The sequence below is a fragment of the Zonotrichia leucophrys genome, chromosome 4A (genome assembly GCF_028769735.1).
Source record: "Zonotrichia leucophrys gambelii isolate GWCS_2022_RI chromosome 4A, RI_Zleu_2.0, whole genome shotgun sequence".
Taxonomy (NCBI): Eukaryota; Metazoa; Chordata; class Aves; order Passeriformes; family Passerellidae; genus Zonotrichia; species Zonotrichia leucophrys.
In genome coordinates, this window is record NC_088174.1 from 18,034,393 (window position 1) to 18,051,957 (window position 17,565).

Consider the following 17,565-nt stretch of genomic DNA (forward strand, 5'->3'; position numbering starts at 1 on the left):
CTGTTCCACTGAAATGTGACAAATGTTTTAATGAGTTCTCCAGCAATTGTTGCATTATAACTTGTGAGCAAAGAAACACATTGTGCCTTGTGCAAAATAAAAAATGTACTTTTAGTCTAATTAATTGTTAATCCTGTGTTATTGATTCTAACACAGTTCAGATTATCCTGACATGACAGGGCATTCACAGTAATGCTGACCACTGGTTAATTAACCATGTAATTCTGGTATCTGTTCCCTTTTCTGGTGTTATGCTCCCCACAGAATTTGATGACACTTATTTTTAGCTGCACTCACCCCTCTGATGGTTTGACATGCTGCTGTTTCACTTCCTTATTAATTAGTAAGAACTTATTAGAGTGGATATTGTGATTGCTCTTTCTTCCTCTCAAAGAAGCACCCTCAGACAGATCCAAACGACAGCAGGGCAGGTTGTGCACACCCTTCACCCCTCCAGATGTCAGAGTAGCTCTGAACAACTGTGGTCCTGTGGCCTCTTCCACTGCACCAGCTGCTCCACTGATTGCTGGGGAAGCTCTCCCAGCAGCAGATGAGTGTTGTTAAAATTCACCATGGTTATTCTCATCTCTGATGCCCCAGCTTGCTGGGGTGTCCTAAGTGGGATAAATGTTTTGTGCATTGGTAAGAAATAAAATGCTGTTCTGTTCACTTAAATGTTACTGCTACTATTAAATTTTCTTTAAAATTGAAACAATTTGTTTTGATAAAAATGCTAGGTTATTCAGTTTACTTGGCAGCTTTATGGTACGTGGGATAATCTATTGTTATTGTTTCTCATTTAAATAGGAGAACAGTTGCATTTCTCACTTTGTTGAGATGCAGTTGGCTAAAAACCGTCCTGGTTGGTTCAGCTTCATATCAAACTGCCTGCTGTCACTGATGAAGGGAATTCCTCTGTTGTGTTCCAGGGTCCAGGCCTGACAGAAGCCCCAGCAATGCCTCCAGCCCACCCAAGTGAGAACGTCCCACCATCCCCAGCGCCCTCACTCCCAGCTGGAGCCATCCCTCCTCCTCCTCCCCTCCCTGGTGTAGGGATCATTCCTCCTCCTCCTCCATTACCCGGTGGAGTAACAATTCCTCCACCCCCTCCCCTGCCTGGCGGGGTAACAATTCCTCCCCCACCTCCTTTGCCAGGTGGAGTAACAATTCCCCCGCCCCCTCCCCTGCCAGGTGGATCAGCAATCCCTCCCCCTCCTCCCTTACCTGGGGCATCCCTTCCTCCCCCTCCCCCTCCTCTGCCCGGTGCAGCCATCCCAGCTCCCCCTCCTCTGCCCGGTGTGCCCCCAGCGCCCCCTCTGCCCGGGGGAGCAGTGCCCCCTCCTCCCCCTCTGCCCGGAGGGACGGGGCCTCCTCCTCCTCCTCCTCTGCCCGGGGGCGCGATCCCTCCCCCGCCGCCTTTCGGGGGGCCCCCAATGCCTCCCCCCCTGGGAGGGGCCCCCTTTGCCCCCTTCCCCATGGTGCCAGCGCTGCCCCACGGGATGAAGGAGAAGAAGAAGTATAAGCTGGAAGTGTCCATGAAGAGAATCAACTGGTCAAAGGTATGCCAGAGGTGTGGGGATGATGTTCCTTCCCCTCCTGCACTGCACCGATAGGCTTGGTACCATGCAGCGATGGGTTTTGAAATCTCATTCATTTGCTTATTGTTGTACCAAGTGTCCCAGGAGGGCAGCTTACCCCCAGTCATTGTGGTGCCAGGTGTCCCCAGAAGCCAGCTTACTTCCAGTGCCTTGTCTCAGCTGCAGTGAACATCCCTCAAGTTGTATAAAAATATACCTCTATCTCCAAACTGTTTTAAAGCAGCCTTCACACATACCTAGCAAAGCAAACCAACTTAAGCTTTTTAGATTTGTGATGTTTGGCGTTGCTGTGAGTTCAGGCATTGCTGATATCAGGCTTTAACATTAGTTGTTGATTATTTATCCCAGCTATTTATTGTTCTCAATCAGTGATGTGCTGGAGCAGGGCTGTGGCCACTGGGAGGAGCCATGGGGCTGCTCAAGGGAAAGGTTTGGGCATCATGAGCTTCCAGTGTCTTAGCTTGATTGTATTTAATCACATTTCATTTTTAAAACCATCTCAGAATCTAAGCATTACTTGAGCAGTAAAGTGCAAGCACAATCTGATTTGCAGGTGAACCCTTAAAGCAGTTCCCAGTTATTCCTTGGCTCTCAGTATATCCAGTCCCTCTGACAGGAGAAGTTACACAAAAATCCAGGTGTGTGCTGGGCTGTGTTGTTTTAAAACCCCTTTTTGATCAGTGTAGCTGCTGCTCCTTCCATAGAAAGAAAATTAATGTAGAGTATTAGATAATTGGATCTGTTATCAAGACTAAATCATTGCATCCTAAAGTTGTGGTTGGCAGTTTTTAGTGGTTTAAAATATGACAGATGTGTTGATGTTTGGTGTAGGAAAAAGTACCAAAATCACTGAATCATCAAGGCAAATTAAAGGACTTTTATATATTCCATACTGTGTGGTTCCTCTAAATTCTGAGTAGTCAAAAGGCTTTGAGGTAACAAAACAGCAGAATAATCCCACCAGCCTTGGAGGAGGGATCCAGCAGGCTGAGAGAGAGCCTGTGTGGAAATGTGTGGCATGCCAATTTATAGTTTCTTTTGGCAGAAGAATTAATGCTTCAATGATTTTAAATGATTTCAAAATATTTGGAGATGTGCTCAAACAATCTGAAAGCATATCTGGTGGCCACAGTTTAAAAACAGGCTTTCCATATTTAACTAGACTGATATTGAACAGCCTGCCATGTTTTTAGAGTATTAATTTAAATAAATTTTAGAATCAGTTTTAAAATCCTTACTTTTTCTGTAATTCTGATAAAATCATTGCCTAAAAGGATAAGTGATAACTTCCATTCTTCATTGTGGGAGGAGGAATTAAATGTCTTGGGGAGAAAGGATGGATCAGGATGCTCTGCAGGAGTTTTGGAACTGTGGGACATAGACTGCTGTCCTGTAAGCACCGAGAAAAGCAAGCTTTTATTGTGTAACACATATTGGTGATTGCAGCCAATTTCATTGTGATCAGTTCCATTGGGGAGTTTGTAGGAATAATTTCTGAAGTGTCTGTGAACACTGGCTGTGACAATGGGAAGGAAGTGCAGATGGACGCTTTGCTAAAGTGCTCTGGGAACAGTGCCAGAGATCCCCTGCCTGCTGAGAAAGTGCAAAGTCTGTTTGATCATCACTTTTAAGGAGCCATCATTTGAGGAATAAAATTCTTACTGTTTAATTTGGTCCCTTTTGCTGTAACTGTCTTCCCCATTAGTGTTGGATTAAGGTAGTTTTTTAAAATGTCTTCCCTGGAGCTGCTGTAAAGCAGGGCTGGAAGGTGGAGGACCAGGATGTTGCAGGGAAATTGGACTGAGGCTGACAAATGCAGTATTGCTCAATTCCCTGCATTTCATCTTGAAGTTAAATAGCCCTTGGAAATTATTTTCATTTTAACAAATTTATAAACAATAATTAATAATGTGCTCAAAGCTGTTAGAGGAGCATATTTTGAAAACAGAACAGCAGTTCTGAGTCATACATGAAGAGTCAAGTTGTCTTTGAGCTTCTGTATTGCAGAGCATTTTCCTGCTTTGGTCCAGCCAGCAGAGAGCTCAGTCTCTGCCAGGTCCCCATGGCCACTTCATTTCCTGGGAAATTGTTCCACACAGTTCTCAGGTAGCAGGGAAAAGAGTTTGGGAACTCTCTAGAGAGAGCTAGAACACTTTCAGAGCCAGCTGCTGTTTTTAGTTCTGTTTGGAGAACTTGCTGAGTGGGAGAAGTACAATAAAGGCCATTTGTGGGCAGCTCAGCTCCCCGTGCTTGTGCAGGAACAGCAGGGATGGAACATTCCAGAACGGGGCTGAGCTTCTTCAGCCCAATTCTCACAGAGGTTCTGTAGCATTTGTTTCACCTTGGCTGTTGGAAACACTCCTGATTGACTCTGTTTTCCTTGCAGATCGAGCCTCAAGAAATAGGAGAAAACAGCTTTTGGGTAAAAGCTGAAGAAGATAAATTTGAAGACCCGGAGCTGTTTGCAAAATTGGCACTTACCTTTGGAACCCAAATGAAAGGTACATTCTTACTTTGCTCTTTATTGTGTTTTTATTAAGTTTAAAACTGTGTAATGGCAGTTTCTTTTATGCTTTGTGCAGTACCATGGAATTCATTTGATGGTTTTATAGCAGGAAGATGATTTAAAACATATATTAAGCATAACAGTCTATTACAAGAATTGCTCCCCCTTCACTTTACAGCATGAGGGGAGGAACCTTTTTTGCAATAATACCTTTTAAAAGTGCACTGTATGTTGCAGACAGATGTGAGTTTTCTTTTAATGGAATTATAATTAAATTTAAATTCTGATCCTAAAATCATGTTTATTTGCATTATTATTCCTAGCTGAGAATTTCTGGAATAAGAACAGCAGTTTTTGCTAAGCCAGTGTTAAAAAAGATTAATTCAGGAAGGGCTCTCAGAGGACTGTAATGAACTATTTCTTGAGTAGATTCCTTGAATTATTTCTGAATATGGTTTTTTTCTGTGTCCTTTTGAAACCTCTTCAAAGAGTTGGTCATGGCTGTGTTTTTCATAAGATAGATTCATATTCCTCTCAGTAGTCAGTGAATTTAAACCATTAGAATTCTCTTTTTGCAGCACACCTTGGAAGCACTTTCTGGTCCAAATGTTCAGCTATTCCATGCAGTAATTCAGAAGCATCATTTGCAGTAATTTATCCTTTTTTCCATGCCTAAGTTGCATTAACTCTTGGTTCCTAGCACTGCAGGGAGGGTAAGATGCTGTGGAGTTGGTCACTTGCTTTGGTGTGGCAGGAAGCAATGCCCAGCAGCAGATGACAGAATGGCGTGAGCCCCTTCTAAACAAGGACAAGCTTCTGCCTTGAGCTGAATTCTTGCACCAGAAATCTGAAGAAATGTTTCAGAATTCCTGAAAAGCTTCTTCGTTAAAAATGCTGAAAAACCCTCTTGAAATGTTGACATAGCTGACAGTTTGCAGTGAGAAGAAATTCTTGTTGACATAGTTGCACAGTTGTAAAACAGGGAACAGCAGCAGCTCCTCCAATAGCTTGGTGTGCTGATAGCCTCAGATATTTTCCCTTGTTTTGTTCTCAGTTAATGGCTGTAGAAAACAAGATGCCATAGCAAAGGATGCACATTAAAAATGCTGCTGCACAGAACTCAGGATGTGAAAATCATACTTGGCTGACTCCTGCAGAAAGGAGGAGTTGTCTGTCTGGTTTCAAGGGTTTTTTTTAAACTTGAGAACCTGCTGGAAGTCAAAAAGACTCTTGGAGCGTTTGGTTGCAGCACAGACCCAAAGAATTGCATGCCAGAAGCAACTTTTCCTGCAGCTGCCATCTGAAAGGGAAACATGGATTGATGTTCACTGTTCTTCCTCCCATTGTCCTTAAGCAGCTCCATGATGTCCCAAATGCTGAATTCAGGCATCATCTGGGATCAGATTTCGCTCTTGCTTTATCCCATTTCACGAGTGCATTACAGGAGAGTGATGAAAAGCCAAATAGAAATGCATGTGATATTCTCCCAGGAGCACAGTCAGCATGTAAAACAAACAAAGGGATGAGTGGAAGCAAACTGACAATTGCCAAAAGCAGTTTGGATGACTTAGTGTTTACTGTTTTGTGTTCTGTGGAATTTTGGAATGCCACTGGGAATGGTAACTGAAGTAAAAGCAATGGTAGTGTGCACATTTATTAAAAATTCGTGATTCCCTGTAAGTTGTAGCACTGAAATTTGATTAACTTCTGAATGCTATTCATGGCTCTTTGGTACAATGAGAAAAACACGATGAATTTCTCTCATGTAACACAGTTTTGGTTTGGGGTACTCCAGAAATGACTCAATGTTGCTGTCACTGAGCTGCCAGCTGCTGTTTGAGTGCTGTCTGCTTTAGGGGAGTGCAGCCAGAGCTGAAGGGGTGTGGTACTTCTGGGGAGAAATATTGTTGTGAAGTTGAACAATAACTTTTGCATGTTATATTATTAATGCAATGTAGTTATGCATCTCAGGAAACCTGGGCTACTGCTTTTTGATGGAGTTTGGGCTGTGTATGATTTAATTCTGTACAATGTCCTAAAACCCACAACTGAAATTAACAGTTTAAAATACTGGTGTTCTTGCCAAGAACCACATGATCTTTGAAATAATTTAAGCAGGTCATTTTATGGCAATCGCTCTTTTACCAAACTTTGCCTTTGTCCCTGATGTGAAATTTTCTCTCTGGCCACCAGCAGAAGGGAGGGCAGCAGCAGCACTGCCATGTCTTCAGTGCTTGCTGGAATATGATGTCCAAAAGCTCCTGTTTGATTCATGGGATGTTAAATCCCATAGAATTGAATGTGAAGTGTCTCCTGCCAGGGCAGGTGAAGGCTGCAGTGCTGTGGTTTGCAGCCAGGTTGTGGCACATCCCATCCTCAGGACTGGGACAGTGCTCAGGGCTGGGCCTGCTGCTCTCCAAATCATCCCTCACTGTGTGATTGATGCTCTAATTGCAAAACACTGCAAAGCAAGTTAATGCCTTCTCCCTAAAGGATCATGTTAATTTCTGCCTCTTGTAATTTAGGTTGTGTATTTTGCCAGTCAAGAATGATAGTAGTGCTCTGAAGAAATTAATTATGTGTACAGTAGGTCTGTAAAGGTAGTAATTAGTACATAATAGTCTGTAACTACTGGGATTGTTCCAATGCAGAATTCATTATCCATCCAGCTTGCCTCAAGGGAAAACTTCTCCATCAGGGTTCTGTTGCTTTACAATTAGACTTTTAAAATACAATTCAACAATCATTTTCATATGTTTTCAAAACTGAAGCAAGGTCCTAATAGGTCAGTGGTATTTTCCACATTATGGGAATTTGAGTGGGAAGGGTCAAGAGAAAAGACAAACTTCCATGTGAGCTGTAATTGAGCAAAGCATGAACAAAATGTTCAGGTTTTCATTTTATATGTATAATGTCTAGAATATGTATATAAATAATGTGTGTAATGTGTATATAAAGAATATATGGTAGGTCAGTGCACCATTCAACTTGAAGGAAATTCTTTGCATTCATTTGCATTTGGGACTTGTAAATGCAAAGAGCAGCAATTAGTACTTGTAGAAAATGGCTTTGAATTTGCTATGCTGAGAAGCCCAGTTCTAATTCATCAGAGAACTTCAACATTTCAGGCTTTCAGTGGATCCAGCTGGGCCAGATTTCCTGTGAGGCAGCTGCATCTGTAGGTGTGAGGCAGCAGGGCTCAGCTGATGCAGAGATCTCTGCGTTTTGTGTGCCTGTGTTGCTCTAGCTCAGCTTCCTGCGCTGCTTTGGCAACAGAAAAAGGAAGAGAAACCTCTGAACTCCCCAGGAATTTGCTTCAGGATTGCAGACTGCAGGTGGCTCCCTTGGTCTGCTGCTGGCTCAGCTGGGTTTGTTTGGTTCCCTTCCCTCCCCAGCCTGTCCCTGCAGCAGGGGGGGATCCGAGAGAGCAGGATCAGCTCCGTGCTGTGGGGTCACCCCGGGCTCTGTGGCAGCACAATTTCATTTCCTTGCCTTGCACACCTCGGTCATCAGTCTTCATATCTGTTTCGCACAGAAGTGCAGCAGATTGGTTTGTTTTCATCTCTGGATGTATTTGAAATTGTTGTTTTTCAGCAACAGAATAAATTCAAGTACCATAAAGGAGGAATGAGTTATTAGTTTACTATTTTTCACTTTCCTTTTCTTCTCCACTGGATTTATGCAGCAGATAAACTCTCAAACTCAAGGGTGAAAAAGCTTTGCATGGTTTAAACAAACTGCTGCATGAAAATATTACCATCTAGCATAGATTTATGTATCTCTGTATTTTGATATTTCATGTACATTTTTTTACTTCTTACATGATCTTAGATTTATTTTAGAGTCCAAGTCTTATTTCCAGAGCATCAGAACCCATTTAATTCATCATGAGACCAAAGGACTGATATGAGTGTAGTATTCAGAAGGGTCTAAAAGAAAGCAAAAGTTCCAATTAGGAGGTAAAGATTGTAAATATCAGGTCTTAACATTTTATTTCAAATAGCATTTTAATGCACTCACCTTTCAATAGCTTAATTTCTATGTCAAAGGTATTTTGTAATAAGGAGTCTAAGAAAACATAATTTATTTTGAAAATACATGTCCTGTTGGTGTGACCTGCTGACTGTAGTTATTCTCATCCTGTAACAGTGAATGAAGAATATCCCAGATTAACAAATAAAATCTATTCAGACTTTTTCAGAAGTTAGGCTCAGTGTCAGTTGTGCTATTTTTGTTTATTGTCTTCTTTTCCTCTAAGATTTTATTTATGTAATCATTTCAGAATGCTCATGCTTTAGGGTTGGACAGAGGCAGGAATTTCACTGCAGGTCTGTGGGACACACTTTGATTGTGTCTCTCAGGACTCTGCTTTTAAAACTTTGTGGTAGATTCCTAAGGGGGGAAAATCAAGAGGGATGGGTCAGATGGATGCAATTTTCCTCTCTCCAGTTTGTTGTTCCTGGAGCCTGCTTTCTTTGCATATGCAGCTGAGTTGGTTTTTTTCTTTTTTCAGAGAATTGTTGTTCCGTAAGAGGGTTCTGAGAGAGAAGTCTGGGCATTGTCTTAATCAGCATTACAGCAAGAACTGCAATAATTGCACCTCCAGAAAATCAAATCCAAACAGCCTGTGTGTGAATTAAATTGTATTCAGATGAGGAGACAGGTGGGAAATAGTTTGAGGTCTGGGCTATTTGAAGGCTGCTATCATTATTCATGGATTGCTTGGAGGTACAGCATAATGTATTCCCCAGAATTGCTGCAGAAATGGAGTTCATTCCAAAATCAGCGTTCTGTCTGTTCTGAATCCAGGTCAGATGCTCTGAAGTGGAGGCCATTCCTTCAGTTTTACTTTAATTGGCAGTGCTTAACCCTTTTGGAGCATCACTGGGGCAGGTGAGAGCTCCCTGCTGGAGATGTGAGGAGCAGGGATCTGCAATGGGGAGTCCTGCTGGCTCCTGAGTGAGTGCAGGAGTTGTGCAGGTACAAACTGATTATCCCCTGCCTGCTCAGTGCCACGTGGCACACTGGCATTGGAGGGGCTCTGCTCTGTGTGTGTGTGTGCCTGCTGCAAGGCCATCCTTTGCTTAAACCATCTCTGGCACTGAAAAACTTCTCAAAAATATTAGTAATAGCCCCTGCTGCTCAGATTTTCTGCAAGTTTCAATTAGTTATTTTGGCAGAAAGCTTCACTGGAAGAATTTAACGAGAATTTAAATAGCATTGGAGTGGGGACAGACATGTATTGTCTAAAAAAACCTATTCTGTGTATTTATAACAATGTTGTGACTGAGTTGTCTTAGTAATGTGTTATATTTTAGGTGGTTGCTTGCAGAGTTCTTGTATTAATTTGTTATACCTCAACTCTCAGAATATGAAAATTAAAATCTTGAAGAGGAAAGATGGAGCAGCAGTTGTGACTATAAAGAAAAGCCAAGGGAAGGTGAAATCTCAAGGGCATTGGGTTTTTCCTACCAAGGAAATTGGTCCAGTGGGTTCTTCCCAACCTTTAAGGCGTTGGAGGTTCCCATCAGGGAAGTGTTGGGATCACTGCTGGTGACACAGCCAATTGTTCATTGCCCACCCATTCCAGCAGCCTGGAACTGGAGCCACTGTGGGATCACTCTGGTGCAGGTTGGTACCTCTGCACCTCCTCCATGCTCGCTTTTCTCAGTGGCTGCAGCTTTGTGTGGAATCCAGCAGGGGAAGGAAGGCAGCTCTGCATTGCCAGTGTCTGATGGAGGCTCAGTGATGCAGTGCTCAAATAAAGCCCAGCACTTTTAATGAGGAGCTGAGGACAGAGACACATGGACTGGCACTGCAGAGACAGGGATTGTGTACAGAGACTAATTAGCATGAAATATGAATACATTCATGAAGCACTCTTGATCTATAATGCTCTTACAGAGAGTATTTTTTTCCTATGAATCCGATGAAAAAGAAATTCAGAAGTTGAATTGAAAAAGGAATCTGTGTTGAACCGCAAAAAGAAATGGGGTTTGTTTGTTTTGAAGCAAATAGAAATCTATATTCCTGGAATAAAACCCCTTCTGTATGAATAAATAAAGAGATTAGACTGAGAAGAATGCTTTCTCTAATGTCAAAACAGAAAGAATAACCTGCAAAAGATGCTCCTCTTCAAGTATACAACTGATTTTTCATGGGAAGTTAGGTTAGATATCCTAAAAATCTATTAAATGTGAATCTAGTTACTCTCTACAGGAAGTGCTCAAGGCCAGGTTGGATAGAACTCTGAGCAGCAATACTGGAAGGTGTCCCTGCCCATGGCAGGGCTTGGAGCAAGCTGATCTTTAAGGTCCCTTCCACCCTAAACCATTCAGTGATGATGTGATTAAATCATCCTATGGGTTTGACAGCAATCCTTTGCTCAATGAGCTGTTGGGATTATCCACTGTGGCAATTCTCCTCAGGTGTGGCTTCTCTTTCACATGCAGGAATTGCTGTCTGTAAATGCACATGAAATGCAGTGATGATGAGGTGGAGGTCAGTTCTGGCTCTGTGCAGAATGGTTTTAGAACCATTCCTTTTGCCTTCTGATGGGTTTGGAGCTGTAAATCCATTTTCTGGCAGCTCCCTCAGTGTTGAAGGCAATTCCAGCTGAGTGTTCAGTGCAGGTTCTTCAGCTGAACATTGGCTGGGAATTTGTGACCCAAGTCAAGTAGGGAAGAATAAAACCTCCAGAGGAAAGGCTGGCGAGCAGACCAGCTCCTCACCAGGACAGTTGGTGCTGACTATTAAATAAGTTCTGCACCAATATTTCACTGTGCTGAACACTTCCAGCAGAGTTCTAGGAATAACAATGTATTTGCTTAAATAAATAAAACCCCACTGTAAACAAAGCCATGGTTATAAGCAAAATTGATGGTCTTGCTTGTAAAATAGTTCTTTCAAGGCTGCATTAAAGAGCTGCCCCCTGCATCTTTCAGCAGAACCATGGTTAGCACATCCTGCGCTTCCTCCTAAATCTACTTTCTATCAAAAGAAATAGAGTGTGGGGTTTTGTTTCCTGCAGAAGCATAAACTGACAAAATGTGTCTGATTCATGGCCTGGTTCCACTTGCTCACTGTGCTGACCTGCAGTGATTCTGTGTTTGTAGAAAAATGATGCCCTCTCCATGGATTTTATGTTTTATGTGCAAAACTGTTTTTTCTTTTCTTATTGCTGACCAAAAAGCTCAAAAAAAATGTCATCTGCTCTTGACATGGAACATTTCTCTGAGTGATAGTTGCTTCACCTGTAATGCTGTTCCAGGCTGCTTTGGACAGAATAGCTGCTATTGCAAGAATTTCTGCCATTTATAGCAGAGCAAGGATACTTCTGTTACCTACAGGAATAAAGGTTCTTTGGAGAAGGAGAGATTCAAAAGCTATCTAAAGGATTAAAAGTTAACAATCATGCTATTAAGTTTTTGAATTCATTGAGAAATTGAAAATACTAGGTACATAGGCATTAGTACAGATAATAACAAAAGTATCAGCTTTTGGAATTACTTATTAATCATCTCAAATGGATGTAAAGCTATAATTACAACTCTCTATATTGTGTGTCTTCTGCAATGTGAGAAACTGAAATGTCTCTGAAACTTCCTCTCAGGTGCTTTATTCTGTCCTGTGAGGTGGGAATGTCATTATTGTAGAATACCACTACTGAATCATTTCCCACTGTGAAAAGGCCATGGCTTAAAGGCTTTCTAAAAGCAGAAGCCCACGTGGTAAAGTCAGTGTGGAATTATCATCAAGCTGCATTTTCTGAATGGGAGTACCTGTGGAGTGAATGCCAAGGTGTTCTTTGGCGTTTTTTTTGTTGTTTAATTGAAGATTTGGATCATTGGCACAGAGACTCTTAATGAGTCACCGTAGCCAGATTTGGTTTGTGTTGGTGGTATAAAGGTAAGCAGAGCTCAGGTGCTGAATTGAGGCTGCCCAGCGGATCCTGCCTGTGCTGGGGTGAGCAGTGGAGCCTGGCGCTGTGCTGAAGGTGAGAGGCTGGGAGCTGTGTGCTCTGCACTATTTTTAGTGTGCTCCAATGCAAGCAGCTTAATTTAGTACCCTGTGTGTCCCCTGGGACTGATGCTGTGATGTGGCAGTCATTTATCTTGTGTGTCCTGCAGGCAGATAATCATTGCCTGAGTGTTCACAACACTGTGGGCACTTGGGCCCCAGGAAAGCTTTTCCAAGGTAAATCCAAGGTGGTGGCAGCACACAGAACCATCCAAGGCTGACCTCAGGCTGGTTGTGCTCTGCATTTCATCTTCAGCAGCTGCTCAGTCCTAAGAGTAAATACATGTTAATATCTATTAAATGGCTGCTGCTGCATGTACACAGAATGGATTAAACAGAGATCCTTCTCAGCTGCCTGCAGTTGGTGTTTTTTCCAAGCCAGAGGTCACATCTTTACACCTAGTAAAGTCTTTACTGTGTTTTGTCTTCAGTGAACTCAGGATCTTTGAGCATTTATAACCTGTGGCATTACACTTCTCTGTATTTCAGACAGATGTGGTGTTTTGCAGAGTTTTAACCCTGCTGCTTCTGGTCATCCTGGTTTGCTGCCTCCTTTTTCTCTCCTTGAACATCTCATTAATAGCTAATTTTTACTTATTTCTCTGTGTTGTCAGAGCCTGCCCAAAGGGGCAGACCCAAATAGTCCATGACCCACAGAAGGCACAGTAAAACACCCCTCTGGCCATCACCCAGAAATGATCAGTGGGTCCCCCCCTTTACTGAGGGGCTCTCAGATGTGCCTGTCACCAAACACCTGGCTTGTGTTCCAGAGTGACACTGGAATGCCAGAAGCACTGCAGTGTCCCAGGGTATGGAGCTCTTGGGGTGCCCTGGTTGAGGTGGCATTGGTCAGAGTGATGGGGACAGTGACAGTGCCTTCCCTGGGCAGTGTGGGGCCTGAGTGAGGCAAAGAGCCTGAAGGAGAGATGTGGGACTCCAGGGGCTCCCCAAAATGCAGTTTATTGTATACAGAATGCAGTTTATTGTACCCAAGGTGTTACAGCATCCAGGGTGGTGGGTGACAGAGCTGTGCCCACAGCTGTCAGGGGCAGCTGCAGGCAGCCCTGGAGACCCTTTGCTTTTGGTTACACTGCGTTGTATACTGTTCTTTAGCTTACAATGCGTTATATACGTTTCTTTGGTTCCATTGCATTATATACTTTTCTTTGCTGAGCATCTTAATGCAGTAGAACCAGTTGATACCTTAACTTTTATCTATAGCCTGTCATAACTACATATTCATGTTACTGTTCTCCAGTCACAGGAGTCAGTACATTACAGTTTAAGCTATAAGGTGTTTTTCAGTTTTCTTGCAATGGAAAATTCTGAGACCTTTTTTCTACTTGCAGCATCAACAGTCTTGTTTGCCTGTGATATCTCTGTACTTGGTAAAAATTTTTTGTTTGGGGTGGGTTTATCCTTTGCTTTAAGCCATATAAACCCCTTCTAACTAACACAGCCTTTGCCTCCTTGGTTATCCAGTAATACAGGTTCAGCAATTCTTTTCTTCTCTATCAAAACTTGATTTCATTTCTACTCCTCCTTCAGATTCTACATTCAAAACTCTTTCTGCCAAGAAGTAGCTATGTCTTACATATCTGTGAGACTCTTAGCAAACTTTGATCCTTCCCAAGCAGCCGTGCCCTGCGCTGTGTGCTCAGAGCCTGGCACAGCCCTGGCACAGCCCTGGCACAGGGTTGGTGCTGGGCCCTGCTGGGCGCAGCCTCCTCACACTCACTGCCCTGGTTTGGTACTGCCCTCCACAATGCCTCAGTTTTCAATATTTGTTTGTGGAGGACTCATTTCCCAACATTTTATCCTTATTTCTATTGATCAGCTATCAAAGCTCTGCTTACCAGTCAACCTCATGGGGTGCTGACTTTTACTGCTGAAATTAATGGAATCTATTAAGGCAGATCATTTGCCAATTATTTTTAATATGATCCTTTTACCCTGTGAAGTTCTGCTTTGGCCCTGAGGCCTATGAAAGCTGCTTTTTGAGTTCTGCAGGTTCAATATAACAATAAATACCAGCTAATCTTATTTATTTATTTATATACTCTAAATGGGTGAAAAACATAAACATGAAATCAAATTCCTTGTGTACTAAATCAGTGGAAATTTAACATTGTATATTTGATTGTAGGGCAGAGTGTATAACCAGGGTGGGCTACATTACACTAAAAAGCCAAGCAATTTGGATTCCATATGTTTATGTATTTTGCATGCATGTTTATTTAAAACCTTGTTGATAGAGCAATGCTTTAAAAAGGAAGAGAATACTAAAATGTCTGTTTGGATATGAGTATTTTACTTAGTGTTTCAATATTTATTCAGGATTGTTAAATGTCAGATATCACAGTGATAGAAGAAATCAGTTTATCACTTGATTTTTATTAACATTTTAGTGTTTTCCATTCAACACCAATATCTAATTAACTCGACTGTATAAAAGGATTTTGGATATTGGGATTTTAGCTTCATAATTTGGCAAGTTCCTTTGGAAAATGTGATTCCCATAAGTGTGTTTGTTTGTGAAGGTGAGTTTTTATGGGCATCATCAAGGGGAACAGTGGGTGAACTAATAATTTAAGAGATATCTGGTTATTAGACTTCTCATGGTAATAAAAGAAAATGAGTTTGCTGAAATCTTGGTAAAATATGACAGCAGTTTAATGACTTTTTTCCTGAGTCTTGATACTTTTTTTTTTTTACTTTTGAAAATTGTATGGATAAAAAACTCATCAGAATCTGGGAAATAATTACAGCTGTCCTGTCTCAGCTTGGTGGTGATGGTGGCCTGATGTCAGAGGAAAAAATACAACTGGGCCATGTGGCTGTTGAAATTAGAAATGCTATTATGGGCAGCAATTTATTGACGTAGCAAACATCTCCTGTCCCCTAGGAGAAAACTCCTGTGAGAGCTCTGAGCTGCAGGGATGGCTCTCCTGGCTCAGAGCCTGGGGCTGTGCAGAGCTCAGGGTCTGCAGCCAGGATCTGCCAGCCCTGGGGCAGAGGGACAAACGGGGGGCACAGTCCTGAGGCTGCTTCATTGCAATATTCATGGCAAAATGGCAGAGAAGTCATGGAAAAGGCCCCTGGGTTTTATTCCAGCTCCTTCCAGCACATCTCCCACACTGTAAATGGGCCCCACGGAGGATATTTTCAGTTTAATCCTTGTTTGCCTGCTGTTGTTTGATTTCTAATGTTCATCTGTGTTGCTGTGGCCATTTGTGTGTCGTGAGTTGTTAATATTTGCTTTTCATGTCTCACAGCAAAAGCAGCATCTTCCACTGGCAAAGGCAGGTGTGGGATTGGGATCAGGTGTGGGTGTGTTTGGAGTCAGGTGTGGGTAAATTTGGGATTGGAGTCAGGTGTGGGTAAATTTGGGATTGGAGTCAGGTGTGGGTAAATTTGGGATTGGAGTCAGGTGTGGGTAAATTTGGGATTGGAGTCAGGTGTGGGTAAATTTGGGATTGGAGTCAGGTGTGGGTAAATTTGGGATTGGAGTCAGGTGTGGGTAAATTTGGGATTGCAATCAGGTGTGTGTGTTTGGGATCAGGTGTGGGTAAATTTAGGATTGGAATCAGCCATGGGTGTGTTTGGGATTGCAATCAGCTGTGGGTAAATTTGGGATTGGAATTAGGTGTGGGTGTGTTTGGGCTTTTCTGTGTGTGCATTGAGAGTTGTTGTTTTGGTTGTTTTGTCTTTTTTGGATTTTTTGTGGCCCAGGCACCCCCTGATGCTGTTGATAGAGAGCTGAAAGCCATCCCAATGCAGAGTGGGTAATTAGGTTCACTTTAGCTGTACAACTTTGCTGCACAAGTTCTTGCTAGAGATTGACAATTAGACTGTTTACAGTCATTTTAGGGCAATTTTAACAGAGCAAGGAATATTTCATGTGAAATTAATAGTAGTCATTAAATGTGGTGGTCGAATAAAGTAGCAATCAATTATACAAACAATTAATAAGGGTACAGATCCCCTGTTACTTTTTTTTTTGCAAAACTAATTTGTAAAACTAAGTTATGATCTTTTTTATTCTTCCACAGAGCATAATTTGTTGGGTTGATGCCACTTCCTTCAGCTTGATTACATTAATTAGGCAAAAAACATACAAGATTGCAAGAGGTTCCATGGTTTTTTCCTCCCTGTTAGTTTTATTTTTTATCTTGAGAGCTCAGTGTAAGATTTGCTTTTAGATCAATTGCTTGCTTTGTAATAATTCTTTTTTTATTGCTGTACCAGGTATTGAGCTCTTCTGATTGCAGAAAGGACAGAGTGACAGCAGGAGTGCTTAATTAATTTTGCTTCAGGAATTGGTAACTGAGTGATTTTAGGTGAACTGAAAAATGCCAGGTGGCATTGGGAATAAACATGAGATCCCACAGCTGCTGCCTGAATTGACAGGAGGCGTGGCTGACATCTGCTGATGCTCTTGCGTTTCTCTCTGGATATTTGGGGAAAATGTTTGCTGCTTGTCAAAGTTGGAGCCCAAACGACAGAGTGGAGCTGTGAATGAGTTTGGATGCCAAAGCACCTCAATCCCAGTCCCTGCAGGGTCCAGGGGAGTGTGTGGCCCCTGCCAGAGCCTCTCCTCATCATCCTCTGCGTTTCTGTGTCACTGCATGCAGGGCTGCCCAGGGAGCTGCCCCTGCTGGCCTTGCCCTGTGCCCTCCTCCTTGCTGCAGCCCCAGGGCTCTGCTCCTGCAGGGCACGAGGGACAGGAGCAGGGGAAAGGGCTTGGGGTTGAAGCAGGGGGGTTTGGATTGCATCGCAGGAAAAATGCCTTCACTGTTGTTGTCAAGCATCATTAACACAAGCTGCCTGGGGAAATGGCATCCTGGGGGTGTTCAAAGCCACCTGGATGTGGCACTCGAGCACGTGATGCTGAACATGGTGGTGCTGCTTGGACTTCAGGATCTTAGAGGCCTTTTCCAGCCCGAGTCAGTCCATTTGATGATCAGCAGGTTGTTTGTGCAGTTTGGCTGGAGCACACAAATATTGTCAGAGTTCATTGTGCTCCTGCAGCCAGAGCCTGGGCATGGTTCCCCTGCTCTCCCAGATGTTCCCCTGCTCTCCCAGATGTTCCTTTGCTCTCCCAGATGTTCCCCTGCTCTCCCAGATGTTCCCCTGCTCTTGCAGGTGGCTGCAGGAAGGTCAGGCTGTGCCCCAGCTGAGCTCCCTGTCCCATTCCAGCTGGGAATGCTGTGGGCACATTTGTATTGCTGAGGGAAAAGAACAGCAGCAAATTTGAGATTTCTTTGTGTTTGACTTCCTTCCTTCTCCCCCTTTATTCGACTTTTATTTCCATTTCTGAGTGCCTCCAGGACTAGCACAGGAATGGAAGACTGTCAGTAGCATTCCAAGATGATCCATTTAGCCAGACTCTGAGAAGTTTTATTGTGTTGCAACAGAATTTGCTGCACTTTTGTGCTACAA

General features: G+C 42.8%; 1 protein-coding gene across 3 annotated transcripts in view; it reads left to right on the forward strand.

The window, feature by feature from the left end:
• DIAPH2 (diaphanous related formin 2) overlaps nucleotides 1-17,565 on the forward strand; it is a 169,668-nt gene that overhangs the window by 36,312 nt on the left and 115,791 nt on the right. For all 3 annotated transcript variants that reach the window (XM_064712729.1, XM_064712728.1, XM_064712730.1), the window contains exons 17-18: nucleotides 930-1,559; nucleotides 3,985-4,099. In XM_064712729.1, coding sequence (XP_064568799.1) covers nucleotides 930-1,559; nucleotides 3,985-4,099 — 745 coding nt within the window. The remainder of the gene's footprint in view (nucleotides 1-929; nucleotides 1,560-3,984; nucleotides 4,100-17,565) is intronic.